Below are 24,199 nucleotides of genomic sequence, written 5' to 3' on the forward strand. Positions count from 1 at the left end.
TCTCGAGCAACTGACTTCATACCAGCAACCACCTTTCTCTGGATTTTACTTTATGAGAGAAAATACACTTCTATTTGTTAAAGCCATTTCCTCTGGCCCTTTTAGAAATCAAATGCTTGCCTCACTGTTACAATGTCCTTTTTTGAAAACCATGAGATAGTAGGCATAGAAATATGAGTTTTTAGAAGTACTAAAATAGAAAATTAATTTGCTATATATGATCTGGAATCTTAAGACTGGAGTGTGGTGTTGTTTCAATGGTAGCAAATAAAGAAAAATATGACAGTGCATGTCCGCTCTAGATTACTGGCTCGTTCCCAAGTGTCCACTGCTTGGCCTTCTTGTTCCTTTTCCTCTGCTTCTAATGCATCCTTTCCTCCCTCCAAATCTCGCTTGTCAAGATCCTATCTATTGTTTAAGACTAAGTCTATCGCTTCATGAACACGTTCTTGGTGACTGCCTAGACAAGAGCTCTCACTCTTTGCAGTGATCATGACAGAAAACATCCTCTGTCTCATACTGGATTTTGAGCTGGATTAAATCACAGCTATCCCCTTATTCCTCTATCACGAGGGCCAAAAAAAACTCTGATCTGCAGGTGTGGTTGTATTTATTGAAGAATAGCCATGGCTGTTCTCTTACATATTGTCCATTGCTACTTTCACGCTACAACAACAGGGTTGAGGCCAGAGCAGTACGGCTCACAAACATGAAAATATTTTCTGTGTTGCTTTTTACAAAAAAAGTTACAGACCCTAGTTCTGTTGGATTATAAATTGGAAGTTATTATTCATTATCATGTCTCCTACAGCAGCTAGGTGTTGTCTAATTTTGTAAGATGTTTTATTGGAAGCAGGCATTTTCTGGCTTAAAGAAATAGAGAAGCATTCTGATGGGCTCAGGTCATGGAGAATTATCTTAAGGCTATCCAGGGAGGTAAGTCAAGTCTCATGGCCCATCTGCCACTGTTCTGGATATAGCAGTAGTACCAGTAATATTGTGAATAACCAACATAGATTGAATGTTTCCTTTTTGCTAGGCACTGTCCTAAGTTATTTTTGTGTATTGATTCATTTGTTTCTTCTTATAACCCCAAGAGAAAGGTTCAATGCTTATGTGCAGTGTAAAGATGAGGATACCAAGCAGCAGCGATGGGAAGTAGCTCGCCAAAAGCCATGTGACTCAGAAGAACTGAAGTCAAGATTTGGTACCCAGTAGTGTGTCTGCACAGCCTGTGCTTTAAACCACCACACAGTACCCCTTCTTGGCAACATACCTAAGGCTTTCACAAGGTCAAAACTGTATCTCCCTCTCTGCTTCTCTCCTCTACGGGGGCGATGGGCTACCAGAAAGGTTCTCTGGCAAGTGCTTGTCCGAAAGGGACAATATAAGCATTGGGAATTCCCTCGGTCACCAAATATTTGTAAATGTCAATTACATGCCAGACCTTGGCAGCCCCTAGTGGGGTGTGGCTGGTACAAGTGGAGATGTCATGCTGTTTGTGTTTCTCTAGGAAGGATGAAACCCACTCTTTGACCTGTGTCATTCCTGGGACACATTACAGGCACTTACATCTTTTCTTGATCACTGTGGGAAATGCTAGGGACTGTGGATCAGTCATTTAGTTTTTTCTTGGTCTGACTTGGTCCTGTCTGTGCTTTTGAAGCCAGGCTTCTAGAAATGGCGGTGTACCTTCCCTGCCTCCACATCCTTTGCCACTGATCCTGTCTCACCTGCTGCCATCTGGTTTCTGCCCCTATGACTCGGCTAAAATTGACCTTGCTAAAGTAACTGGTGAACTCCTGGTTGCCTAAAGAAAGGTACACTTGCCAGCTGTATTACACTCCATTTCTCTGTACCTTGTGCTGCTTCTTTCATTTCCCTTTCTTCACTGCTGGGACGTCACTCTTTGTGCTGGTTGTTTTTTCTCTTCAACTGCTCTATCTTGGGCTCCATGTAGGCACAACTAAATTTGGGAGTTTCCTAGGGCTCTATCCTCAACCCTTCTCTCCTTCTCTATAACTTTGATTCCAGCAAAATTTCACCCATGGCCATGGAGTCCCAAGCCTTTATTCCCAGAAAACCCTTCCTCAGGAGCATCACATCTCTTTAAGTGTCGGTTATCCAGCTCCTCTTGGGTGTCCTACAGGGACTTAAAACACCACATGTCCAAAGCTGATTTGATCATCTTCCCTCCAAATCTGCTTCTTGTCCTTTGCTACCTATTTCTGAGACACCACCTTCCATCCAAGTAACCAAACTAGAAACTACAGGTTTATTCTAAACCCTGCCTTTACCCTAATCACCAATTTCTGGACTGTACCCTCTTGACACGTCTCCTATCTGTCCTCTCCTCTCGGGGCCCCACTGCCCTGGTTTTGGTAGCTAATTATCTTGCCTACACTTCTGTAAATGCTTCCTTACTGTTTTCCCTGCTTCTGCTCTCATCCTTTCTAGTACATCCTTCATACTACTGTCATTTTTTTTTCTTCCATCAACCAAATCTGATCATGTTATTGTTGTTCTAAATGTTTCAATGACTCCCAGCTGCTTACAGGATAGTATCTAAACTCCTTCACCAGGCAGGCAAGTCCTTGATAATCTGGTTCTTATCTTTTAGTCTCATCACCCAATATACCTTCATTAATATTAAACTTTGTGTGTTAATCTGGAGGACTTACTTCCTCGTTCCTTCTTGGAATCCCCCATCTGTCTTGCGGGTGTGTCTTGTGAACTTCTGTTCATCCCTCAAGTTTCAGCTCAAATAATCCCTACCCATGGAAGCCTTTAATTAAAGCTGGGCCTCTGATGTCACACCACTCTGCTCATCATGTTGCACTCACGGTGTTTGACTATCTGACACCTGAGAGATATGAATTCAGAAGGATACTACAAGCACCTAGCAGGATTAAGAACTTCAAGTGCAAAGAGGCAAAAACATTTAAGCTTCATGCACAAGGCCTATTTTGTTGATCGGCTAGAAATTGAGAATTCATAACGCTGCATTTTATTTCTATGGGTTCTCTAGTGGTTCCACAGTAGCATATCTGTCACAAAAGTAACCTCTGAATTCTCAGGTAGATATGCGATCTCTTACTGGTCTCCTCTCCAAAATGCTTTTCACATTGCAGCCTTGGTAATCTTTTCAAAACACACATCTCATCAACTCCCTCCCGCTATCTCAAATACACCAAATGCTGCTTAAAACGCTTTGTGGCTTCTCAATATTCTCAAGTTGCAATGAAGCCAAAAACACATCTTAAAAGGACCTGTACTATCTGACCCTTCCTTTGACTCCTACTCCACCTTGTTTCACTGTCTGTGTTGCAGCCACTTTTCTGGGTTCCTTGTATGCCTCTCCATCTGCACTGCAGGGCCTACACACGTGCTCCTCTGTCTAGATAACTTTCCATTCTCCTTCTCCTAGCCCATTCATCATCAGCCCCAGTGCTGCTTCCTCAGGATAATGTCTCTCATCCTTCTCATGTAGATCAAATTCCCCACGTACCTGTCTTCCACCGTGTTTGTCACCCTGCATTCTGGTCCTGAACCATGTGATGATTTCGTTAATACCTCCCTCCCTGGGGCTGGCTGGTGAGCTCTGTGAGAGTAGGAGTCAAGCCTCTCCTGTTCCTGGCTGAATCCCAATGCATCCCAGTTCACTCACAGTGCTCAGCATGAAGAAGGAGCTCAACATATATTTGCTGGATGCATGAAAGAATGAAGGTCAAGAATCAAAGGGTTTTCATAATGCTTATTACCTTTATCACTACCCTGTATGTTCTTTAACAATTTCCCAAATTAATTTTCAGATAAACTATCTTTTTAAATATTAACAACTGACTTTGAAAAGCAGAAAGGGCAACCGATGCAGGTGACTTGTCCAATGCTACACGACTGGTAAGCAACAATTTGGGACTAGAATTAAGCTTCGTCACTTTTCAACCAGGCCTGTGGCCGCTAAACAGCTTAAAAAGGAGGCAAAAGAAGATAATGTAGAACTCAATAGGGAATCGATTCACAAAGATAATAAAATAGAAATACCCAAACAAAATAAAAACACACCTTTTATTTTAGACTGATAGAACTTTGGTTCTGGGAATAAAGGCAAAATCCTCTGCTGTCATTTTAACATGCACCGTTTGAGCTCTGAGGAAAAGCATGCCATCCTTCTCTGTACATAGGAGCAGTTAATATTTTATCCTAATTCTCATTAAAATGTAGATGTCCGCCGGGCGCGGTGGCTCAAGCCTGTAATCCCAGCACTTTGGGAGGCCGAGGCGGGTGGATCACGAGGTCAAGAGATCGAGACCATCCTGGTCAACATGGTGAAACCCCGTCTCTACTAAAAATACAAAACATTAGCTGGGCATGGTGGCACGTGCCTGTAATCTCAGCTACTCAGGAGGTTGAGGAAGGAGAATTGCCTGAACCCAGGAGGCGGAGGTTTCAGTGAGGCGAGATCACGCCATTGCACTCCAACCTGGGAAACAAGAGTGAAACTCCGTCTGAAAAAAAAAGTAGATGTCCAATAAATGTTGGCTATTAAACTGTTGGTGAGAAAGTCTATTTCTGGAAACCTTTTCATGCTTAATGAGAATTTTTTTTTTTTTTTTTTTGGTAAAGAAACAAGAAAAATTAATCACTTAGCAGGTTAAAAGGGTATTGGAGTTACCTTGCTTTCAACGAGTTACCTCAGAGTAACACTTGTTCATTTATCTAACATTTTGAAAAGGCCACTTATTAATACTGAAACACGACTTGTAGTTTAAAAATTTCAAATCACCTAAGAAAATAATTCAGGGCCTTTATAATTTTACACCAATATGCCCTTTAATATTTAGATGTTACTTACCTAATAAAATGTACAATTAGCTGTGAATTGACATGACAACTAATCAAGTATTTACTGAGCACCGATTATGCTGAAAGCTCCGTAGTTTCTATGGGGTTTATACCAGAGCGATTCGTGTCTCCCCACTACCTCACTTAATTTAAGCTCATTTTGCCCTGAGTTTATGTGGTAGCACTTTATTTTTGCGGACAAGGAGGGACGTGGGGAAAGGAAAGTTACAAAAATACAAGCTAGACGTGTAGAAATTCGTGCACAAGAATATTCATTCTGTTATTATTTAGTAAAGTCAGAACTGGGTAACAGCTTAACGTCCAGGGCAGGTTAGTTTCACTCATTCGACGGAATGTATGCAGCCGTTCATGTATTTCTGCATTTTCCAGTGAGCCTACAGTACTTCTGCAATTCCGAGTACAAACGAAAACGGGCGAGAGAAGCTCCTATTTTGCCTGCTGGAGCTAGGGGCGCGCTTGCCTGCTCCAATGAGTTTTCGGTGCCGGAAAACTTGTCTTCGCTCGCATTCTGGGATTCCCGCGGCCGCAGCAGCCGGAGGCGGGACGTGGGGCGCAGTGCGCAAGACGGGCCGTATCGCTGCCGCCGCGAGCTCACTCCCAGCGCCGGGCGGGGAGCGCCGCGGGCCGCAGAGCCCATCCGCCAGACCCACGCGCCGAGAGGTGGTGTACCGCGCCTGCGCGTCCGTCACGTGGTGGGGGCTCAGCGCACAGCGGGTTAAAAGTCACGACCGCGGACAGCCCGCGAGCGTCCTGCTGGTCTGTGGGGCGCTCTCCGCGTCCTTTAAGCTGAGTTTGAACGAAGCCTCTCCACCGTTTCCGCCCCTCGGCCCAGCGCAGCCCCATGAGCCTAGCGGAGCCGCCTAGTACCCTTCCTCGCCGACCGCACAGGCGCGCGAAACCGCGTCTTTCAACTGACAATGAAGCCGTAGCCGCGCAGCTCGGCCGCTCCGGGCGAATGGGCGCGAGGCCGGGAGGGGGAGGGGGGACGGTTGGGTCAAGCTCCGCCCCAGCTCGCGCCCCTATTGGTGGGTGCCGCGGTTCTGGGCCCGCCCCCTAACGGACCTGTCGCTTTGTGACAGGCGGAGGGGCCAGTTCCTATCGGGCCGGGGGCGGAGTCAGAGGTTGCTCGAGCTCCGCCCGGACTCCAGGGGGCTCCTCCCCCTGCTCCTCTCGGCTGGGCGGGCGAGAGAGGGAATGTCATTGCTTCTCAGAACCGTGGTGCCGCCTCCGTCTGCTTCTTCTCTGGCGCCCTCGTCCCGTCGGCTTTCGCCGCCGCCGCAGCCGCACTGGGGATACGGATGGCTAGTGGGGCGCAGGGGCCAACTGGGTTGAGAGAGCGGCGGTCGCGGCCGCTGCTGAGGCGGAGACTCCCCGCCGCCGCCGCTTCCTCCACCCCCAGTCCCCCAGCCTCGCGGCGCTGAGGGCGGGAGCGCGCAGAGCTCTTCCCTCCGCCTCCTTTTTCTTCCTCCTCCTCCTCCTCCGGGTCCCCGCCCAGCACCCCTCGCACCAGGCGGCGGCGGCGGCGGAGGAGGAGAGCTAGACCCGCCGCCGGGGCACAACATGGCGGAGCCCTCGGCGCCGGAGAGCAAGCACAAGTCGTCCCTCAACTCGTCCCCGTGGAGTGGCCTCATGGCCCTGGGGAACAGCCGGCACGGCCACCACGGGCCCGGGGCCCAGTGCGCGCACAAGGCGGCGGGCGGCGCGGCGCCGCAGAAGCCGGCCCCCGCGGGGCTGTCCGGGGGGCTGTCGCAGCCGGCGGGGTGGCAGTCGCTGCTCTCCTTCACCATCCTCTTCCTGGCCTGGCTCGCCGGCTTCAGCTCGCGCCTCTTCGCCGTCATCCGCTTCGAAAGCATCATCCACGAGTTCGACCCGTGGTAAGTGCCCCGCCGCCCCTCCCCCGCCCGCGGCCCGTGGGGAACCGGGACCCGCTCCTCTGCCCGCCGCGGCGCTCCCCGACTTGGCCCCGCGGCGCCGCCGCCGAGCCCCGCTGGCGTCCCGGCTGAGGCGGGCGTGGGTCCCGGGGCTCCGGGCGCGCCCCCTGCCCGTGGGCGAAGTTTGCCCTGAGCAGCCCGAGTCGGGGCGTCGGGGTGCGAGAGCCAAACCTTGACCCGCGGCGGGGCCGGCGTGACGGCTGCCGGGACGGTGGCTGCAGGCTAGCAGCCGGCTCCGGTCGCCGAGTCGGGACCCGCCGCGCCGGGAGCCGGCTGGCAGCTCCACCGCGGACTCTCGGCGGATTCCCCGCCCTCTTCGCCCGCTGCTTTCGCGTTCTTTCATTTTTACGAGCGCGTTTTTGCCAGTTCAGACGGAATCGGCCAGGGGCTGCTCCGTGGCCGCTGGAAGTGGGTCCAGCCGTGCGGGAACCCCGGCTGCTCACCCTTGCAGTTCTACGCTTTTACTGTTTCTCTTTTTGCTCTCAAAAAAACAAGAAGGGAAAAGGAGAGTGAGTGGGGTGTTGGAGGGAGGGAAATAATATCCCTGAAAGTGATCTGAAAGCTAGCTACTCTTACTTATTTACCGTTAGGTATTTTAAAGAGGGGCTTTTTTTTCAGAGCTCTTAAGTGCACTCAGCACCTTGCTGTTGCACTATCGTCTTGGGTTGCTTTTTAGAACCAGATCCTTACTCTGTTAGCTACTGTCACCCTTGTGTCTTATGCACAGTATCTGAAAGCATTGCATTAGTTTCTTTATCGGTCTGCAGGAAGGTTTGTGCGTAAGGGCAAACAGTACCACGGTGGTCGGAGTTCTAGATGATAATACCGAAGTTGCACGTAGTGTAAGGGACTGACTCAATGTTTTAGGAAGTTACCCCACTCTTAACAACACTAGCTAACTTAGACATTACGTTGGTCTGTGAATTATCTAGATGGGAAGATTGCTTTATTTTCACAACTTGCCCAACCCGAGTTTGAATTTTTCCCTCTGAGTTAGGATTTTTCCCCCTGAGAGTATGCCTTTTAAACTAATTTAGTGTGTCTTGTTACCTGTGCATCTTGAGTTAATCGTCCTTCCTCACAGCTAGACCTAATTAAATTTAAGATACTTGTTTTATCATTTGAAATACAAAGAGAATCTTTTTAGAGAGTTACTAACTATATAGACAGTAAGTGTGTGTGTTTGGGGGGGGGGGTGACTTACCTGTATGGTAATATACCAGATTTAAGTTCTGCTATTACGGTGAGAAAATTTGATAATGCAACATCTTTTGAACACCAAAGGGGCCCACTTATGGATTATTCAATTTAGATCAGTTAGTTACTGTGACAATCTTGCATGAAATGTTTTAATTCCATTTGAGAAGTTTTGATTTTTTTTCTTAACACTAGTATTTTTAAAAGCCTTTTTGTTAATGTGCCATCACAGAAGAAAATACATTAGTGTGGGCTATTTTTAAGCCTAAGAATACTTGTGAAGCCTTATTGACGAAATATTCTTAGGTGGTCTTGCTTTGAAACACTTAAGTAAATTAGATGAAACTGAAATTGGGACCAGAAAATGAAAACTAGTATTTACTGAACAATGCGAAAAGAGAAAGTTCTCTTTTCAGATTAAAATAGCAGAAATATATGGTTGACCAACCATTTCAGGTAGCAAAATTGTGAATATTTCCATAGTAACATTTTTACAAATCAAAGACTGACTACTGTTTGATAGTAACTCTGGGCCTGAAGTTAAAGATTGCAGAAAAAAAATCACAACTGAATGTTGAGAAGATTTTTGTCATTTTTCCTTAAGATTACAAATCAGCATCAAGTCAGCCAAAGATCCCTACTAAAATTGAGTAATGTAATAATGAAAAGACTTACTGGGTTGCTTAACAGATAAAGTGGTGAATTTTTTTTTTTTTTTTTTTTTTTTTTTTTTTGTATAGCTGGGAATTAAAAGTTTTCTTTCTCCAGTTTCAACAATATGCTTGGAGGGCATAACTCTCTTGCATGCACATGAAAATATATTTTGGCTGGGGACAGTGGCTCACGCCTGTAATCCCAACACTTTGGGAGGCAGAGGCGGGTGGATCACCTGAGGTCAGGAGTTTGAGACCAGCCCGGCCAACTTGGTGAAACCCTGTCTGTACTAAAAATACAAAAAATTAGCTGGGCGTGGGGTGGGATTACAGGCACCTGTAATCCCAGCTACTTGGGAGGCTGAGGCAGGATAATCGCTTGAACCTGGGAGGCAGAGGTTGCATGAGCCAAGATCGCGGCACTGCACTCCAGCCTGCGTAACAAAGAGTGAAACTCGGTCTCAAAACAAAAAGAAAAATAGATTTTGCTTTTTTTTTTTTTAATCTGTGAAAACGCATTTCTGACAGATTATCATTTAGCTAAATTTGTACCATTTGAAAGTATATGCATCTCTGTTTTAAAGAGCTACTTAATTTAGGTATTTTGCATAGTTATGCTTTTAATATTGACATTTATTCTTAATTAAATGTTTATTCTCATGATGTTAGATAATCCTGCTTAGTAGTAAAGAGTTTATGTAATAGTGGAAGGTCCATATGCCTTACTGTGAATGGAGATTTGTTAATATGAATCTAATCTAATGTATAATTCAGGTAACTTAATGAGAGAATCAGGTTTCAGACAAAAAAAAAATGTTGTTTTCCTCTTGTTTTTCTTTTCATGTCTTTTGAAGATCTCAAGTAGTAGGCATCTCATTCATTCTTATTGAATTCTTACAGTCATTCTTTTTGAAAAGATTAAAAGGAAGGGGATGTGTAGACTGCCTGCCATTACTACTTTGGGCTTTTAAAGCTTTTTTTAGCTTGTAAATCTTCAGTTTTCCTCTACAGCTACTAATAGTCACAATGCTTTAACTGGTCTGTAGCTGAACACTCTAGTGTTGTACTAGTTTGAGAGTTGCTCAGATCACCATGATATCTTATAGCAATGACACAGACCTTTAATGGTGTTTAAATGTAACTCTCAGTTTCTCTATCCACAAACCAATTTATTCTAGCCTCCTCCTATCTTCCCTGACCTCTTTTTCCATATCTCTATCACTGGTTTCATTTCTGAGTCTTTTTATTGAAGGGTTTGCTTTCTCTGTTTGTGAGCTATTTCTTTAAATTTTACAGTAGTTCTTAAATTGTATGAAAGAGTCAAGTTAGCTGCCAAAAGTGACTGTTTTCACAGAGTTATACTTGTTTTTTAAATTTGTCACACAAGTTATTTTATATATCTTACCAGTTGTCATAAGGGGTGGTATGTGATTTATTTATTGAAGTACACTGCACTTTTTAGAATTTAGCAACATGTTTGGTAACAGTTTGACTTCACTTTAGTGAATCCCCTCTTATCAGCTGAGTTGATCAGATAGGAGGAAGCAGTCTGAAAATATGTTGTCTTTACTTGGCCAAACACAACCACTTTAACAGCACTCAACTATACCTTCTTTTCATCTGGAGCAAAATGGCGTTTTCTCCATGTTTTTATTGTAATTGTTAATACGTTAGCCAGATCCCTTTTCCATATCCATTATCTTGTTAAATTGTATAAGCCTTTCCTGTAGAAGCAATGAAGTTCCCTATGTGAGAGCTGTCTTTTTTCCCAGCCTTCACAGGTTATATAGTGGGTTCTCCGTAGAGAGAATTCTGTAAACCTTAGGTTTTGGCTGCAGTTAGCGCAAATGCAGCAGTTGCCTTATTGCTGGGCAGAAAGTTGCAATTTAGAGTTGGAACTTGGAATGCAATTTTTCCAAAGAAACTATGGCATAAATAGGTTAATTAGTACAGACATGTTTTCAAAGGAGTGATAAACCTTTGGAACATAAGCTGTTGTAAGATGGGGACCACTTCCTGTACTTTGAGGTCTCCATATTTTCCTTCACTTTGCAGATGACAAAAAGCGGCTGTTGACCTCAGTTCTGAAGAAAACAAATTGGTAGCAAAACCAGTTTTAGAACACAAACGTCCCCAAATGTTAAAAGGTCACTTTGACTGTGGGATCATTAGCATCAGCAGTCCAGCTGCACTTCAGGTATACTGTTACTAATTACTGATTTCATTGACAATTGAAATTTTTCTAGCATCGAGCTTTGGTTTCAGGAGTGCCTTGTGTGCTGAATTGTGTAAGATTGGTACTACTTCCGTTTTGTTTGAGTGCAATGGCTTCCAAAGTTGGTAATCATGGATTTCCTGAAGTATAGGCCCTAGGGTAGTTAGGCTCTATCATAAATGCCCTTGGGACTTTTTCTTTCCCCCTTTGGGTATTCATATCTTAAAGGCTAGCTTGGATAGGACTTCATGCCCCTTACTGCCATGAGTAGTTTGCATAAAGACAACATTGGTTATAAGCTTTAGAAACTCAGCATAAGCATTTACATCGTAGACTGACCCAGTTGTTAATGAATATGGGCTAACTTAACTATCCTTTCTGTACTTAGTTTTTATACTCTTAATAAGTTTTGAGTGGTTAAGAAAATGTTAACATTTATCTTTGTTGTTACATCTTAGTATCCATCAGTGCACACTTGCTCAGAAATGAAGGATGGAAAGGTTAATATTATTCTCGAGTGAACAAATACCATGTTTTTCCTCTCAATTTGTTTACTTTTAAAACTTAATTATCTTAGAGTGACAATAATGCAGTTAACTTGAATTATAAAGACCCCAAAATTCAACAGACCTATTGCTAAACTATTACGAAAATTTTCAAATACACAAGAAGGTTTAATTTTATAGTGAACACTCATATCTCTCACCACCTAGATTCTACAATTAATATTTTACTTTGCTTTAGCATGTCTTCATTGCTACTTTTAAATCTTGCTTGTAGACACATTGTTTACTGTAATGTGAAGAATATCATCTTTGTTCCCAAATGATAGAGGATTTATTTCTGTGTAGTGTTTGCTTTCTGTATTATCTGAATATATGTATATAAATGCTGTTTCTGTATCCTCAGACTGAAGTTAGGATCAGATTCCATCATTCCAGGTTTTGGTTAACAGTCTTACCTTGAGTGCATTGTAAAACAGTGCATTAGCCCCACATCTGTTAAATGACTTTGCTGAAGCTGGTGTCTCAGAAGACACTCTGAAGTAGTTAGATGAATATTGTTGTTGATGTTGGTTTTATTAGGTTTAATTTATGTGAAACTTCTAAATTCTTTGAATTATTAGAAGCCTTTTATAGGTCAGCCTGTTGTCTCTGTCATCTATCACCCAGAGGTAATGGTTTAGCTTTAGTGTGATTGCCAGAGTGGTTTCTGTCGATCCCTACAATAAATAGGGGGAAAAACATTTTCAAATAATACAGGACTCACAGATGTACTTATAAGCCAAATTAAAACTATTGAAAGGAGAAAACCTGTAAATGGTTAACCTGCTCCTCTGTCTTCAACCTGATTCTGGCTATCTCCTTCACCTGATTCTGGTTTTTTTGTATTTAAACCACTAACTCACTCTTCTGAGGAGGTTTCAGTTTTCCTCTCCTTACTTCTGACCATGAGTAATTTCCAGGAATTTAGAAATTGATAGAAAGTGGCAATATTGTAGGGTGTTTTGTATGTTTGTTTGTTTGTTTTTAAAGAAAAATACATTAGGAAGTGAGGATTCCTGTTGGGGGAGATAAGATAGATTGCCCCAGGGGCTCCCATATTTACGTAAATATAGGTTAATCTGCATTTGTAGGCTTGCCAGGAAATCTAACCACTATTTAGAATTTAATGTCTTTGGAAAAATGCTTTCATAATTTCAAATGAAAAACATTAAACATATTTTGGAGTATAATGTGTATATAAATTGGAGAATGCCTCTTTATGTTGTTCAAGGTTGTATTATTTGTAGACAAATGAATCTTAAAAATTGTGACTGTTGTGCTAATAGACCACTCTCACCTGTGACTCTTTTCTTTCTGTGGAACTTAATGTTGCAAGATAACATTAATATATGTTTTAAATGGTAGTAGATGCTTAGTTTTTACAGTGTTTTACAATCCGGTGACATCTTAGAATTGAGGAGATGAGGTAACATCTTTTATTTCCATAGACAAAAGATAATTCGATTCATTATTCCCCACAAGAATTGAAGGATACAGGTCGGCCTGACTCCAAAGTCTGTTATTTTTACTACACCCTCTGCCTCCAGGGCCAGCCTAAATAAAAGTGTCCTCTGTTTAATTTATGTTTTTTAATCAGCTGCCCCGATTTAATAAGTCTTAACATATTGGTCTATGAAAATACCTCTTCACAATCCAGGCGCTAGCTGAAACTAAGCTTACTAGTTGGATAATAGCTGATTACTTTTATTGTCTTGATGGAGCAAAGAGATGAGTTGATGGTTTTAAGACTTTTAACCTTCGATTACTACAGTTTTCAGAAACTCTGAAGAGAATAGCTGAGAGGAAAGAAAAGATGATCAGATCCTACTGAATATTGTTCTTATTTAGATTTATTTTGTCTGTAAAAAGTTCAATGAGATTGGAAGTCTTAAGCCATGCCAGTTAAGGGAACTGGGAGATGGAGAGCTGAACTTTCAGAGTAGACTCAGGATTCTTTAACCCACGGGATTTTTAGAGTATGTGTTGGCCGCCTGTATTCATATTTTCTAGGAAGCTGAGGACCAGAAGGATGAAATACTTTTTCTAAGGATGAAATACTTTTTCTAAGTTATAGCTTGGCTAGATTTTTTTCCCCATTTTCTTTGCACTGTGTTTGCTTTAGAAAGGAGTATTTTGAGAATTTGTTTGAAAATTGTTACTTCAGAAGATGAGGGGAAGTTGCTTTCTTATCAGTCAATTTAAATTGGCAGTATTGTAACTGCTGACAGTTCAGGCTTAGATACAGAAACAAATAGAGCTTCTGTGTGGGGGCTTGACTTATTTAGAATTGATTATTTAAAAAATTATTTGTACTGATTGTCTATAATCTCCATAAATTAGTAGCATAAGTTTTAAAACTTTATTCTTTCTTACCTTTTTTCTCATTCTTATTAAAAGAGAAATATTAGTGCATAAAGACATACTTACAGGAATTTTTATATTAGTAAGGTGTTAAAGTATTGATGATTAGTTGATAACCAGGTCGATAATAATGCTTTCTTTGGGGGTTTCTTTTATTTTCTTTCTCTCTCTTGCTCTCTTTTTTCATGCCTTACAGGTTTATTAGCTGTTCTCAGGTAGTTAAAGACTTTTCTCTGGAGTGTGGTATTCTTTTCTTTAGTGATAGCTAGCCATCCCTCCAGCCTATACAATTCTTCAGATGAATTGTTTTTAAACTTTAAATGTTGGTGCTTTGTTTCACTTTCTGTCCTCTGCCCCTTATAGATAGATAATGTTGTAGCATATAAGATATACATATATATATATAAATACTAATGTTGAAGGTAAAATTTTATTGTTGTCCATACTATTAAAAAAATGACTGTAGCGTGATGTTTCAAAATTCTATATGCACAGCTTGTTTATTGTAGCATATAAGATATGCATATATATGCAAATACTAATGTTGAAGGTAAAATTTTATTGTTGTCCATACTATTAAAAAATAAAATGAGTGCAGTGAGATTTTCCAAAATTCTATATGCACAGCTTATTGTTTATTGCTGGCCAAATCTGTCATAAGGAGAACACAGGCCATAAGGAGTTGGAGAAAAGGATTGAAACTGGAAACTCACTTGTGATCACCACCACGCCTACCACATATTTATTATTTCATGCCTATTCTTAAAATACCTGTAGCACCTGTAGACTATACCCTATTTAAGAAGGTTTATTATTAAATTATTATACATCTTGTGCAATCCACATCAGAACAGAATACAGAACTTCCAATAGTTCTGAAGTACAGAACTATTGGAAGGCAGAACTATTGTGCTGTTACAGTCTTTGAAAGTAAGTCTTAAATGTTTCTAAAAACAAGAGCAAAGAAATGAGTTCTGCAAAGGATTTCATTAGAGGAAAAAAGAATTCAGTTTCGAGTTTTTAAAACAATTTTCTTTCATAATGAAATATGACACATTCTGAAAAATATAAATCTAATGTATAGTAGAATGAACACCCATGTGACTCTTACCCAGATCGAGCTCATTGATTGCCAGCACTTTAGACATCCTGGCATGTTTCTCAATCTGTCCCACCCCCAGACTTTATGGTGATGACATCCTTCCTTTTTCTCATAGGTGGTAAATCTCTGTGTGCTTTGCTAAACAATACAATTTAGTTTTGCCTAAACTTGAGATAAATGGAATTGTGGCTTTTGTGGTTTTTTTGTTTGTTTTTGGCTCAGCGTTTTTTAAAAACATCATCTTTGTTTGTCAAAGAATTGTTGACAGTATGTGAGTAATAAAGTTCAGCAATAATTTGACTGACCAGGTGTCTTATTCACCTCTTGGGGTTGCCTGTTCTTTTATAGCAGGAAGTGCCTCTAGGAAAGAGAAGGGAAAGGTATTCCTCTCAGATTTAAAAAAATTATCTCAAGTCTGAGGCCTTGAGCTGGAGACATCCTTAAGAGTCTAGAGTAACTTTGACAAATTTTTTTGAAGGTAGTCATTGTCCAGAGATTTATATTTTTCAGCAGATACCAAGAATATAAGGGGGTAGGCGGGAGAGGAGAGAGAGACATCATTGTCTTTCAGGAGACAAATGATAATCAGATAAATGCAAAATTACTAGTTTTTAAACTATGACTTTTTGTCAGCTATTACTTTAAAGTATTGTATATTAAAATTAACATGAAGAAGGGATTGGTTGTTTGATAGTTCTTGAAATCAGGAAAGAGAATAGTGAAAGTAGAGGTCTGAACTAAGGGATTTAGGAAAATCCTGAGAATGGACTGTTTGTTGTATTGATATTTTTGTAAAGATTGTCAATCCTGGTTTTTAGGTACTTTGTTGTTTATTTGTGTAGATATAGAATTTTGCATATCTGGCAATTAACATAGTTAATTGTTAGTTGAAGAAAAATTTAAATCCAGGACTGTCTTTCTTCAGACTAGTCAGCCAGTGTTTCCACAAAATTCAAACTTAATGTTTAAACAAAGTGTCTTAGGTAAGGTATTCATACTGTATCTGAGCTTCACAAAATTCCATGTACCTGCCAGAGAGTAATTATAAATGGCTCAAATTAGGCTCTATTTGGATAATGGTCCAACTGAGTGATTTAAGCCATTTTTATACCTCTAGTGTACTTCTTGTATGAATTCCTCAAATGGAGATTCTTTTCTGAGCTATATTGACTGTTAAGAAAAATGCTGGGCCAGCCTGGTGTTGTCGCTCACTCTCGCCTGTAATCCCAGCACTTTGGGAGGCTGAGGCGCATGGATCACAAGGCCAGGAGTTCAAGACCAGCCTGACCAACATGGTGAGACCCCCTTTCTACTAAAACTACGAAAATTAGGCAGTCACAGTGTCAGGCACTTGTAATCCCAGCTGCTCGGGAGGCTGAGAGAAGAGAATTGCTTGAACCGGGTGGCAGAGGTTGCAGTGAGCCGAGATCATGACCCTGCACTCCAGCTTGGACAACAGAGTGAGACTCTGTGTCCAAAAAAAAAAAGGAAAGAAAAATTCCAGGCCCACTACTTTTTTTTCAGAAATAACAGTTGAATATATGTTTTACGTGAGAGGTCTAGGTACAGGTTTTATTAATATGAATACAAAACAAACTTAGTTTAAATTTTACTTAGGACTGTTTGGCTAACTAGGCCATAGCCATTTTGAAGATTTTGACACCTGTATACAGATATTGATCGACTTACAACCTATGCAACTTAGGACCATTCGACTTTACGACCACAATCGCTAGTCACGACTGCTCCGCGTCTGGCAGTGCAAACGTTGCCCAGCTGGGCGTACGACAGTGCGGACCAGCTTCTGGCAGCACTACCATCTCCGCGTGCACCATTTCAACTGTACATATAGCGTACTCAACTTACGACCAAATTGTGTTGCGACCGGTACACGGTCCCGACTGCGGTCGTAAGTTGAGCACTGCCTATATAAAAACACTGAAGGAGACTTAAGTTATTTGTTCTTTGCCACCGTTGGTAAGATACTGTTGTGATGATTTACATTTTGGTGCTCAATTTTGCTCTAATGAATATAGTAACTTACTGCTATTATTGTAGGGAGACAAAAGATTATTTAAGGCAAGAACTTTTTTCTGATCTTTTTAGAATATACTACACGGTACTAGGAACATGATGCACAGTGAATATTAAGACAGATCCTTTATTGTTAATGATAACACATTTTATGTTTTGGTTATAATAGTAATAGTACTGTAAGTCTCTATTGTGCAATACTTTGATAAATTTTGGATTTGACTGTGATGTAAGATCACATGTGCATCATAATCCTGCTTTCAATAAACATGTCATATTAATATTAATAGAAGAAGGAGAGCGTTGATGATGAAGAAAGGAGATAATGCTTACAGAAGAAATGGTGTATGTGAGCATCATGATGGCCATCAGCAGTTAGGAGATGAATGGCTGGATGGATAACTTAGGAAGAACTTTGAGGAAGATTTTAGTTTCCTGAGTATTTTTTCCAAGTTACGAATAACGCTTACGTTTGTCTCAAGTGTTAACTCCCTAGTTAGGGAACATTAAACTATGGCTTTTTGTCATCTATTTTAAAATATTGTATATAAGAATAAGAAGAAGACAGGATAGTTAATATCCAAAAACCATATGAGTTGTGAAAGTCTTAGGCTTTTTCAGATGATAAATGAAAAAGACAGATGTCAGCAATAGAAGTAAAATTCACAGGCTGGCATTTTAATTGAACTTGAGAAATAACATTCTGATGCGAAGGAATAGTAAGAATTGAAATTATCATTGCATACATAGACATTAGAGTATACTAAATCCATGCACATGATGAATTTGGGTGGGGTTGGATTAATAATCCATTTGGTTTCATGGCTCTTGATTGAACTTTATAGTTAATTAATATCCAAATTAAGCAACACTTTAGGAAACAATCACAGCTCTGACTGATGTCATTTAAACTTTCCCATAAGAAGTTAAAGGATACTAAATAAAAATACTCATTAGGAATAAAATAAGTTGCTTGTCTTCATTAAAGTGTCTTTGCAGTGGAAATAGCTTTGTCTATGTCTAATTATTTGTCTATGTCTAATCATTGAATATTGTAGATCTTGTGAGTTAAACCAGATAATAAAGTCTTTATTTTCTTATATGATGAATTGAATCCTGACAGAATGGTCAGCTCTTTAGTTATAGAGTCATTCCATGTAATAATAGCACTGTTCCTGTGAATCCCAAAACAATATGCTGTAATGATCTCAAAAGATGTTTTTCCTTAAAAATGTGTGCTTTTTTATGAAACAAATCTTCGTCCATCAGTGTGCCTTTTAAAAAATCTATTATAGTGAGCAGGGTTTGTTGCATACATTGACACTTAAAGCATTGCATGTGTTCTGCTGAGGTGGGCGGATCATGAGGTCAAGAGTTTGAGACCAGCCAGTTCGAGACCAGCTTGGCCAACATGGTGAAACCCTGTCTCTGCTAAAAATACAGCAATTAGCCAGGCGTGATGGCGAGTGCCTGTAATTCCAGCTACTTGAGAGGCTGAGGCAGGAGAATTGCTTGAACCTGGGAGGCAGAGGTTGCAGTGGGCCAAGATTGTGCCATTGCACTCCAGCCCGGGCAACAGAGCAAGACTCAGATTGGAGGTGGGGGAAGCATTGCATATGTTCTTAACTTTGAAAATTCAGTAAACTTGTTCTATAGAAGTTTAATTTCAACCTCAGGATTATTTTTACTCTAGACCATAGCTAAAGAAGGCTTTTATTTTAATATGCTAAGCAGCTTTCTGGCGTTTGAAGGAACAGGATAATGAAAGTGTGAGGTAGATGAAATAAATCTAATCTTAAAACTGTAAAGGCCAGTCATAAGTCATAAGTTTGAGAAGCAACTAAAATCTTCTTAAATAAAGATTTTTTTTAAAAAGTTGCTAAAATGAATTAGTTACTTCATTAGAAAGGAAGATCTTTCACCTGTTTAAATACTTTATTTTGGTTGTTAAAGTGTCTAATGTAAACAGCTATTATGTGAAAGGTTTTCCTTTTGAAATAATCATTCTGGACATTTAAAAAGAGTGTATAACATTAAGTGATGTTATAACTGGATGTGAATCACAACATAATATAAAGTTATAAATTTTTTTAATGAATTGAGGTATATTTGACATGCAATATGCATATAAAACGAGGTGTCATATTCTAATGATAAACGCTTGTGAACCTCCTAGCCAACTACAGAATCAGAACATTACCAGTTTTACATCTGGCTGTGTTTCTTCTCTGGCTTCTCCCCTTTGTTTCCCCTTAGCGCTAGGCAACATTATGGTTAATTTTGTTTAACGTTTTCTTTGTAATATTTTAATAAACCTCTCATATGTATATATCTGTAAACCAAACTTGTCCGTCCTGCAGCCCAGGGTGGCTTTGAATGCAGCTCAACACAAATTTGTAAACTGTCTTAAAATATTATGAGGTGTTTTTTGTTTTGGTTCCTTTTTTGTTTTTTTGTTTTTTAAAGATCATCAGCCATTGTTAATGTGAGTGTATTTTCTGTGTGGTTTAAGACAGTTCTGCTGTGGCCCAGGGAAGCCAAAAGATTGGACACCCGTGCTGTAAACAGTATATTGCGATTTTTGCTTTGTTTGGAGCTTGAAAAATGGTATCAGCTTATTTATCCTCCTCTTTGATTTTCATTTACACGTTAGTTGATAGACATTTGAACTTCCAGTATTTTTCTATTATGAAACATGCTGCTATGAACATTAAAACTGTTTTCTGATGCATATGCGTGCATATTTGCTGGGGTATGTACCTGAGAGTGGGATTTTGTCAAAATATGCTTATTTATAAAAATGTATTCTACCACTCCAAAACTTAGTGACAAAAACAGCATTTTATTATTTCAGAGTTTTGTGGATTGAGTGGGGAGTCTTTCAGCTTCACGTGTCAGCTAAGGTGCTGGGATGATTGTAGTCATCTGGAGGCTCAGTAGGCTGTAATGTTTGGGATGCCTGGGCAGCTGAGAGTCATCTGGAATCTGGCTCCGTTGGGATCTCAGCTGGGGCTTTTGGCTCCTCCATGTGACTGCTTAGGCTTCCTCAGCATTGCAGCAGTGTTCTGAGAAAAAGAACATTCTGAAGACGGAGAAGCTGCCAGGTCAACTAAGGGTTAAGCCTGGAATAGACACAGGTCACTTCCACTATATTTTGTTGTTCTCAAAATACATACAGACCTAGCTTAATGTTGAGAGGAGATGCATATACAGTTAGGGACAGAACTGTTTAGGGTTGTCTTTAGAAATGCTTACTGCAATGTATTTATCATTTTTATCTCCTGTAAAATATCTGTTCATGTCTCTGCCAAAGTTTTAAATTGGGTTGTTTAGTCTTACTAATTTAGTAGGAGGTTTTAGGTATATGTATTTTGCATCCTGAGGCTGAGTTAAATTTGTTGCAGGTATCTTATTCCAATTTGTGGCTAATTGGTCCTTAAAGCAATCCTGTTAGATATTTTATTGCCCCCATTTTACAGATGAGAAGAGAGAGTACTGCTTAGTGTGTTAAAAGGATAGGCCTTGAAGTCAGCCTCCAGGGTGACATTTTTGTTACAAAGGTATACAATTATGAATCAGGATGATGCTTTGTTCATTCTGCCTGTTATACCCATTCCCCTCCAGATAATTGAGGCTTGGAAGAATTTACGAGTATTTTTATTTACTTGTGGTATATTTTAATGTAAGTGTGACTTTTGCTATGAGTAGGCTGGGGACGTATGATGTTAGATGACTTGCCCAGAGTGACAGAGCAGGCAGTAAGTTCAGCCCCAAGTTCTTTCTAATCTTACCTGCCTTTCTTATTCCTCAGTTTTTTTCCTCTGAATTATTCATTTGGGTCAGGCAGGTTCTGTCAACATATTGAAAATCCATCTTAAATGTAGTGGCAAAGTATTTTTCAAAATTACAATAGAAGCCAGAGATTTATAATTAATATTCAAATGTTTGTATGATGTACTTTAAAAAGAACACTGTAAGCTCGGCGCAGTGGCTCACACCTCTAATTTACACTGTTTGGAAGGATCACTTGAGGTCAGGGAGTTCAAGACCAGTCTGGCCATCATGGTGAAACCCCGTCTCTACTAAAACTGTGGAAAAAAATTAGCTGGGCATGGTGGTACATGCCTGCAATCCTAGCTACTTGGGAGGCTACAGCACAAGAACTGCTTAAACCTAGGAGGCGGAGGTTGCAGTTTTCTGTGTTCGTACCACTGCCCTTCAGACTGCGCGGCAGAGGGAGACTCCATCTCAGAAGAACACTGTAGGCATGCATCAAGTACAACTCACTTGCTTTAAACTGAAATGCCACAAAACAATTCTGAATCCCAAAATGCATGGCTTGGAATAAAATAGAACAGTCTGAACAAATACAAAAAGATGTCAGTAAATTACGTCTTCCCAGCCTTCAAATTAGGAAGATTTGTTCTCTGTAAAAGTATAGTTTCTGATCATTACAATTCTATATGTTGAAGGCACCTTGGTATATCTCTCCAGTGTAAAAGCAGTGCTTCAGGCAACGTGACTTATTTTCATGTCACCTCAGATTTCTTGGATCCTAACATCAGCGGCAAAGGGGAAATAATACTGAGCAGAAGGATTCTTGGACATGTAGTGGAATATGGAGCATCTTTAGACTTTTGACCAATGAATGTTTGGTCATACATTCCTGTTTGGCTGGAACAGAAATGGTGATTCCAGCCATTGCATGATTGAGCCTCATTCATTTTTATTCTTTCCTGCCCCAGATTCTTCCACTTTAAGTGTCTTAAAGATGTAGTTATTCTTGCCTGAGATGTAAATTAAAGTATAACGTGTTTGCTATTAATAATGCTGATAACAATGTTACTGTGATAAAGTATAGGTGTCAAGTAGTTTGGCAAAAAGAGTTCACCAGATTGAGCATAGTGAAACAGGGAAAATGAGCCATTTTAAAACAAGGAAAAATTTTTCTGTGAAAAGGGGGAAAAAGCTGTTTTTTCCCTGTTTTACAAAAACGGCTGTTTTCCCCACCTTTTCACAGAAAATTTTCTTCCTTGTTTTAAAATGAGTCATTTGTAAAACAGGGAACAAAATGAGTCAATTTAAAATTTAATAAATGTATTTTTAACATTTGTATTCTCAATAAATTTTAAAATGGAGTATACCAAACATGCTAATCTCTGAGGAGTTCAGTGCATGCTATTATTTTAGAGAAATTTAATAGTTATTTTAAATATGTTAAGGATACTAAAGCTTCCCCCTAGTTCAGTATTGACCACCTGTCCTCAACCTCTCTCTAAAGGTAGGAGAAAACTGATTTATTCTCCTTTTATTCTTTTATTTCTCTATTCCCTCATTAGTTTCCTGATACTTTCTGTTTGGAAAGGGGGTAAAGAACTTTCCCCCCCTTTGAGGGAGTTAAGTTTTGGTCTCTCTGTAACATGGAACACACTTCATACCTGGCAAGGACAAAGAAATTGTTACTTTGCCAAAGTATGTTCTGCAGACCACATATTACAGAAATTGCACTTCTAAACAAAATAATCTTCGGTAATTTGAATTGGGGGAAAAAACTGCTTACTACATTCTTTGATACTGATTTGCAATGCACATTAGCATGTTACAGTCTTAAGTTCTTCAGTTAACTGTTAATTTTATTTAATCTAGTATTTACCACATTTAGTTTATGAAACACTGTAGGGTTTTAATTTTTTTAAAATTAGTATTCCATGCAATTCATGGAAAAGACTGATATAGATGTTTCATTTGATAGATGAGGAGCCTGAGGCCTAATGCTAAGTGAGTTTACCAAAGTCCTAGAGAGAAAACTAGGACTGACATTCTTGAAGGTTTTAAATCTTTTTATCTTTGTTTATTTGAATTACTGCATTAGGAACAAATATATCCACATTATCATAGGAACATACTTTTTTTCCTAATGGGATAGTTGAGTATCTGCTCATTAATAACATTCCCCACCCCCCAATTCTCCTGATTTGTCTTGGTGACTAAGTTGAATATTATACCACTAAGCTCTACAGTATTTAGTAAGTTCTCAGGAATGTATATGTTGCTTATTTTGAGTGATTGTTTTATTTTAGTTTGTCCTTTGCTGTTGCTTTCCCCGAGACGGTCCTCAGAAAGTTGGTCATTTTGCTTCTGAGTTTATTAGTTGTCCAACTGCTTTGGCTCTTTCATCACACCAACTTGTGGGCCATGGGATATTATTACTATAGATAATGCTTGTTAGTTATAAATTTTATAGTATATGATTATGGATCCAACTTAAACGTGTATTATATATTTTCATAATTGTTAGAAATCCTCTTTATGTAGTATAATGCAAAATTGTATGTCTAACAGATACAATCTAGTAACAATGAGGAAATGTAAATATAACATGTTTATATGTAATATTTGTTGGAGATTTGTTTCTGTAATACACGAATATTTGTGCCTGACTTAAATATATGTTATACACATGGTGTGTGTGTTATATAAAGAGAAAGAACACATGTACCTTTCCCTTTTGCCAAAGTTATTTAGATTTCCATATCTGCTGAGCTTAGCTGAGCAAAGTGTCACGGATAGTTTTAATAGATCAAATACACTATTTTGTATGTGATCTTAGGATTTTTTGAGTGCCATTAAAATGCTGTAACAGCCTCTTATTTTGTTGTTGTAACTTTTTTGTTACCAGTTGTTTATTTTTTCCTTTTTTACAATTTGTTTAGTAAATGTCCTTTATAAAGCAGAATAGACCCTCCTTTTTCAAATGGATACTGATAAAAATTGATAGTTGTTACGGCCAGTTAGGGCTTTACCAACTAAGAGATGGTACTAAAATAGGAATCCCATTTTCAGTTAATATGTATTCAAAAGTTTTGCACTGTGTGTTCCTTTTTTGATTTGCACATGCATCTGACCTTAAGTTGGAAGATCCAGAGTAGCTCTAAGAAGTCTTCAGACATTTGCTGCCTTTAAACAACCCTTGCTTTTCTCTGTGTGTTGCTCAAAGTAGAGAAACAGGTACTTTGTTTATCTAATGCTTAAGACATGCTCTCTGCTTGAATCATAATGACCCACCCATCACTTTTGAGAGCAGAGAGGTTTCTGAGAGTAGTCTGAGTTCCAGTTGCAACTGTACCATGTCACGTTTATGGACCATATCTGTGAGTCTTTCCCTTCAGAGTTAACGTAGTAAAAGTTCTTCTTATATGTCATTAGTAATCTTTATGAATTTGTATCATTGTTTTGCTGTTACTTAAACACTGGTAGGAATTTATGTAACCATATTAGGCTTGAATGTGCCCTCA

At 39.9% G+C, this 24,199-nt stretch overlaps 1 protein-coding gene across 1 annotated transcript in view; it reads left to right on the forward strand.

Moving 5' to 3' along the window:
* Positions 1 to 6,041: 6,041 nt before the first annotated feature.
* Positions 6,042 to 24,199, forward strand: part of STT3B (STT3 oligosaccharyltransferase complex catalytic subunit B) — a 106,834-nt gene continuing 88,676 nt past the window's right edge. The window contains exon 1 of the mRNA XM_039480173.2: positions 6,042 to 6,740. Within this exon, the coding sequence (XP_039336107.1) occupies positions 6,427 to 6,740 (314 nt within the window). The 5' untranslated portion in view covers positions 6,042 to 6,426. The remainder of the gene's footprint in view (positions 6,741 to 24,199) is intronic.

This window comes from Saimiri boliviensis, chromosome 9 (assembly GCF_048565385.1).
Source record: "Saimiri boliviensis isolate mSaiBol1 chromosome 9, mSaiBol1.pri, whole genome shotgun sequence".
In the NCBI taxonomy this organism is placed as follows: Eukaryota; Metazoa; Chordata; class Mammalia; order Primates; family Cebidae; genus Saimiri; species Saimiri boliviensis.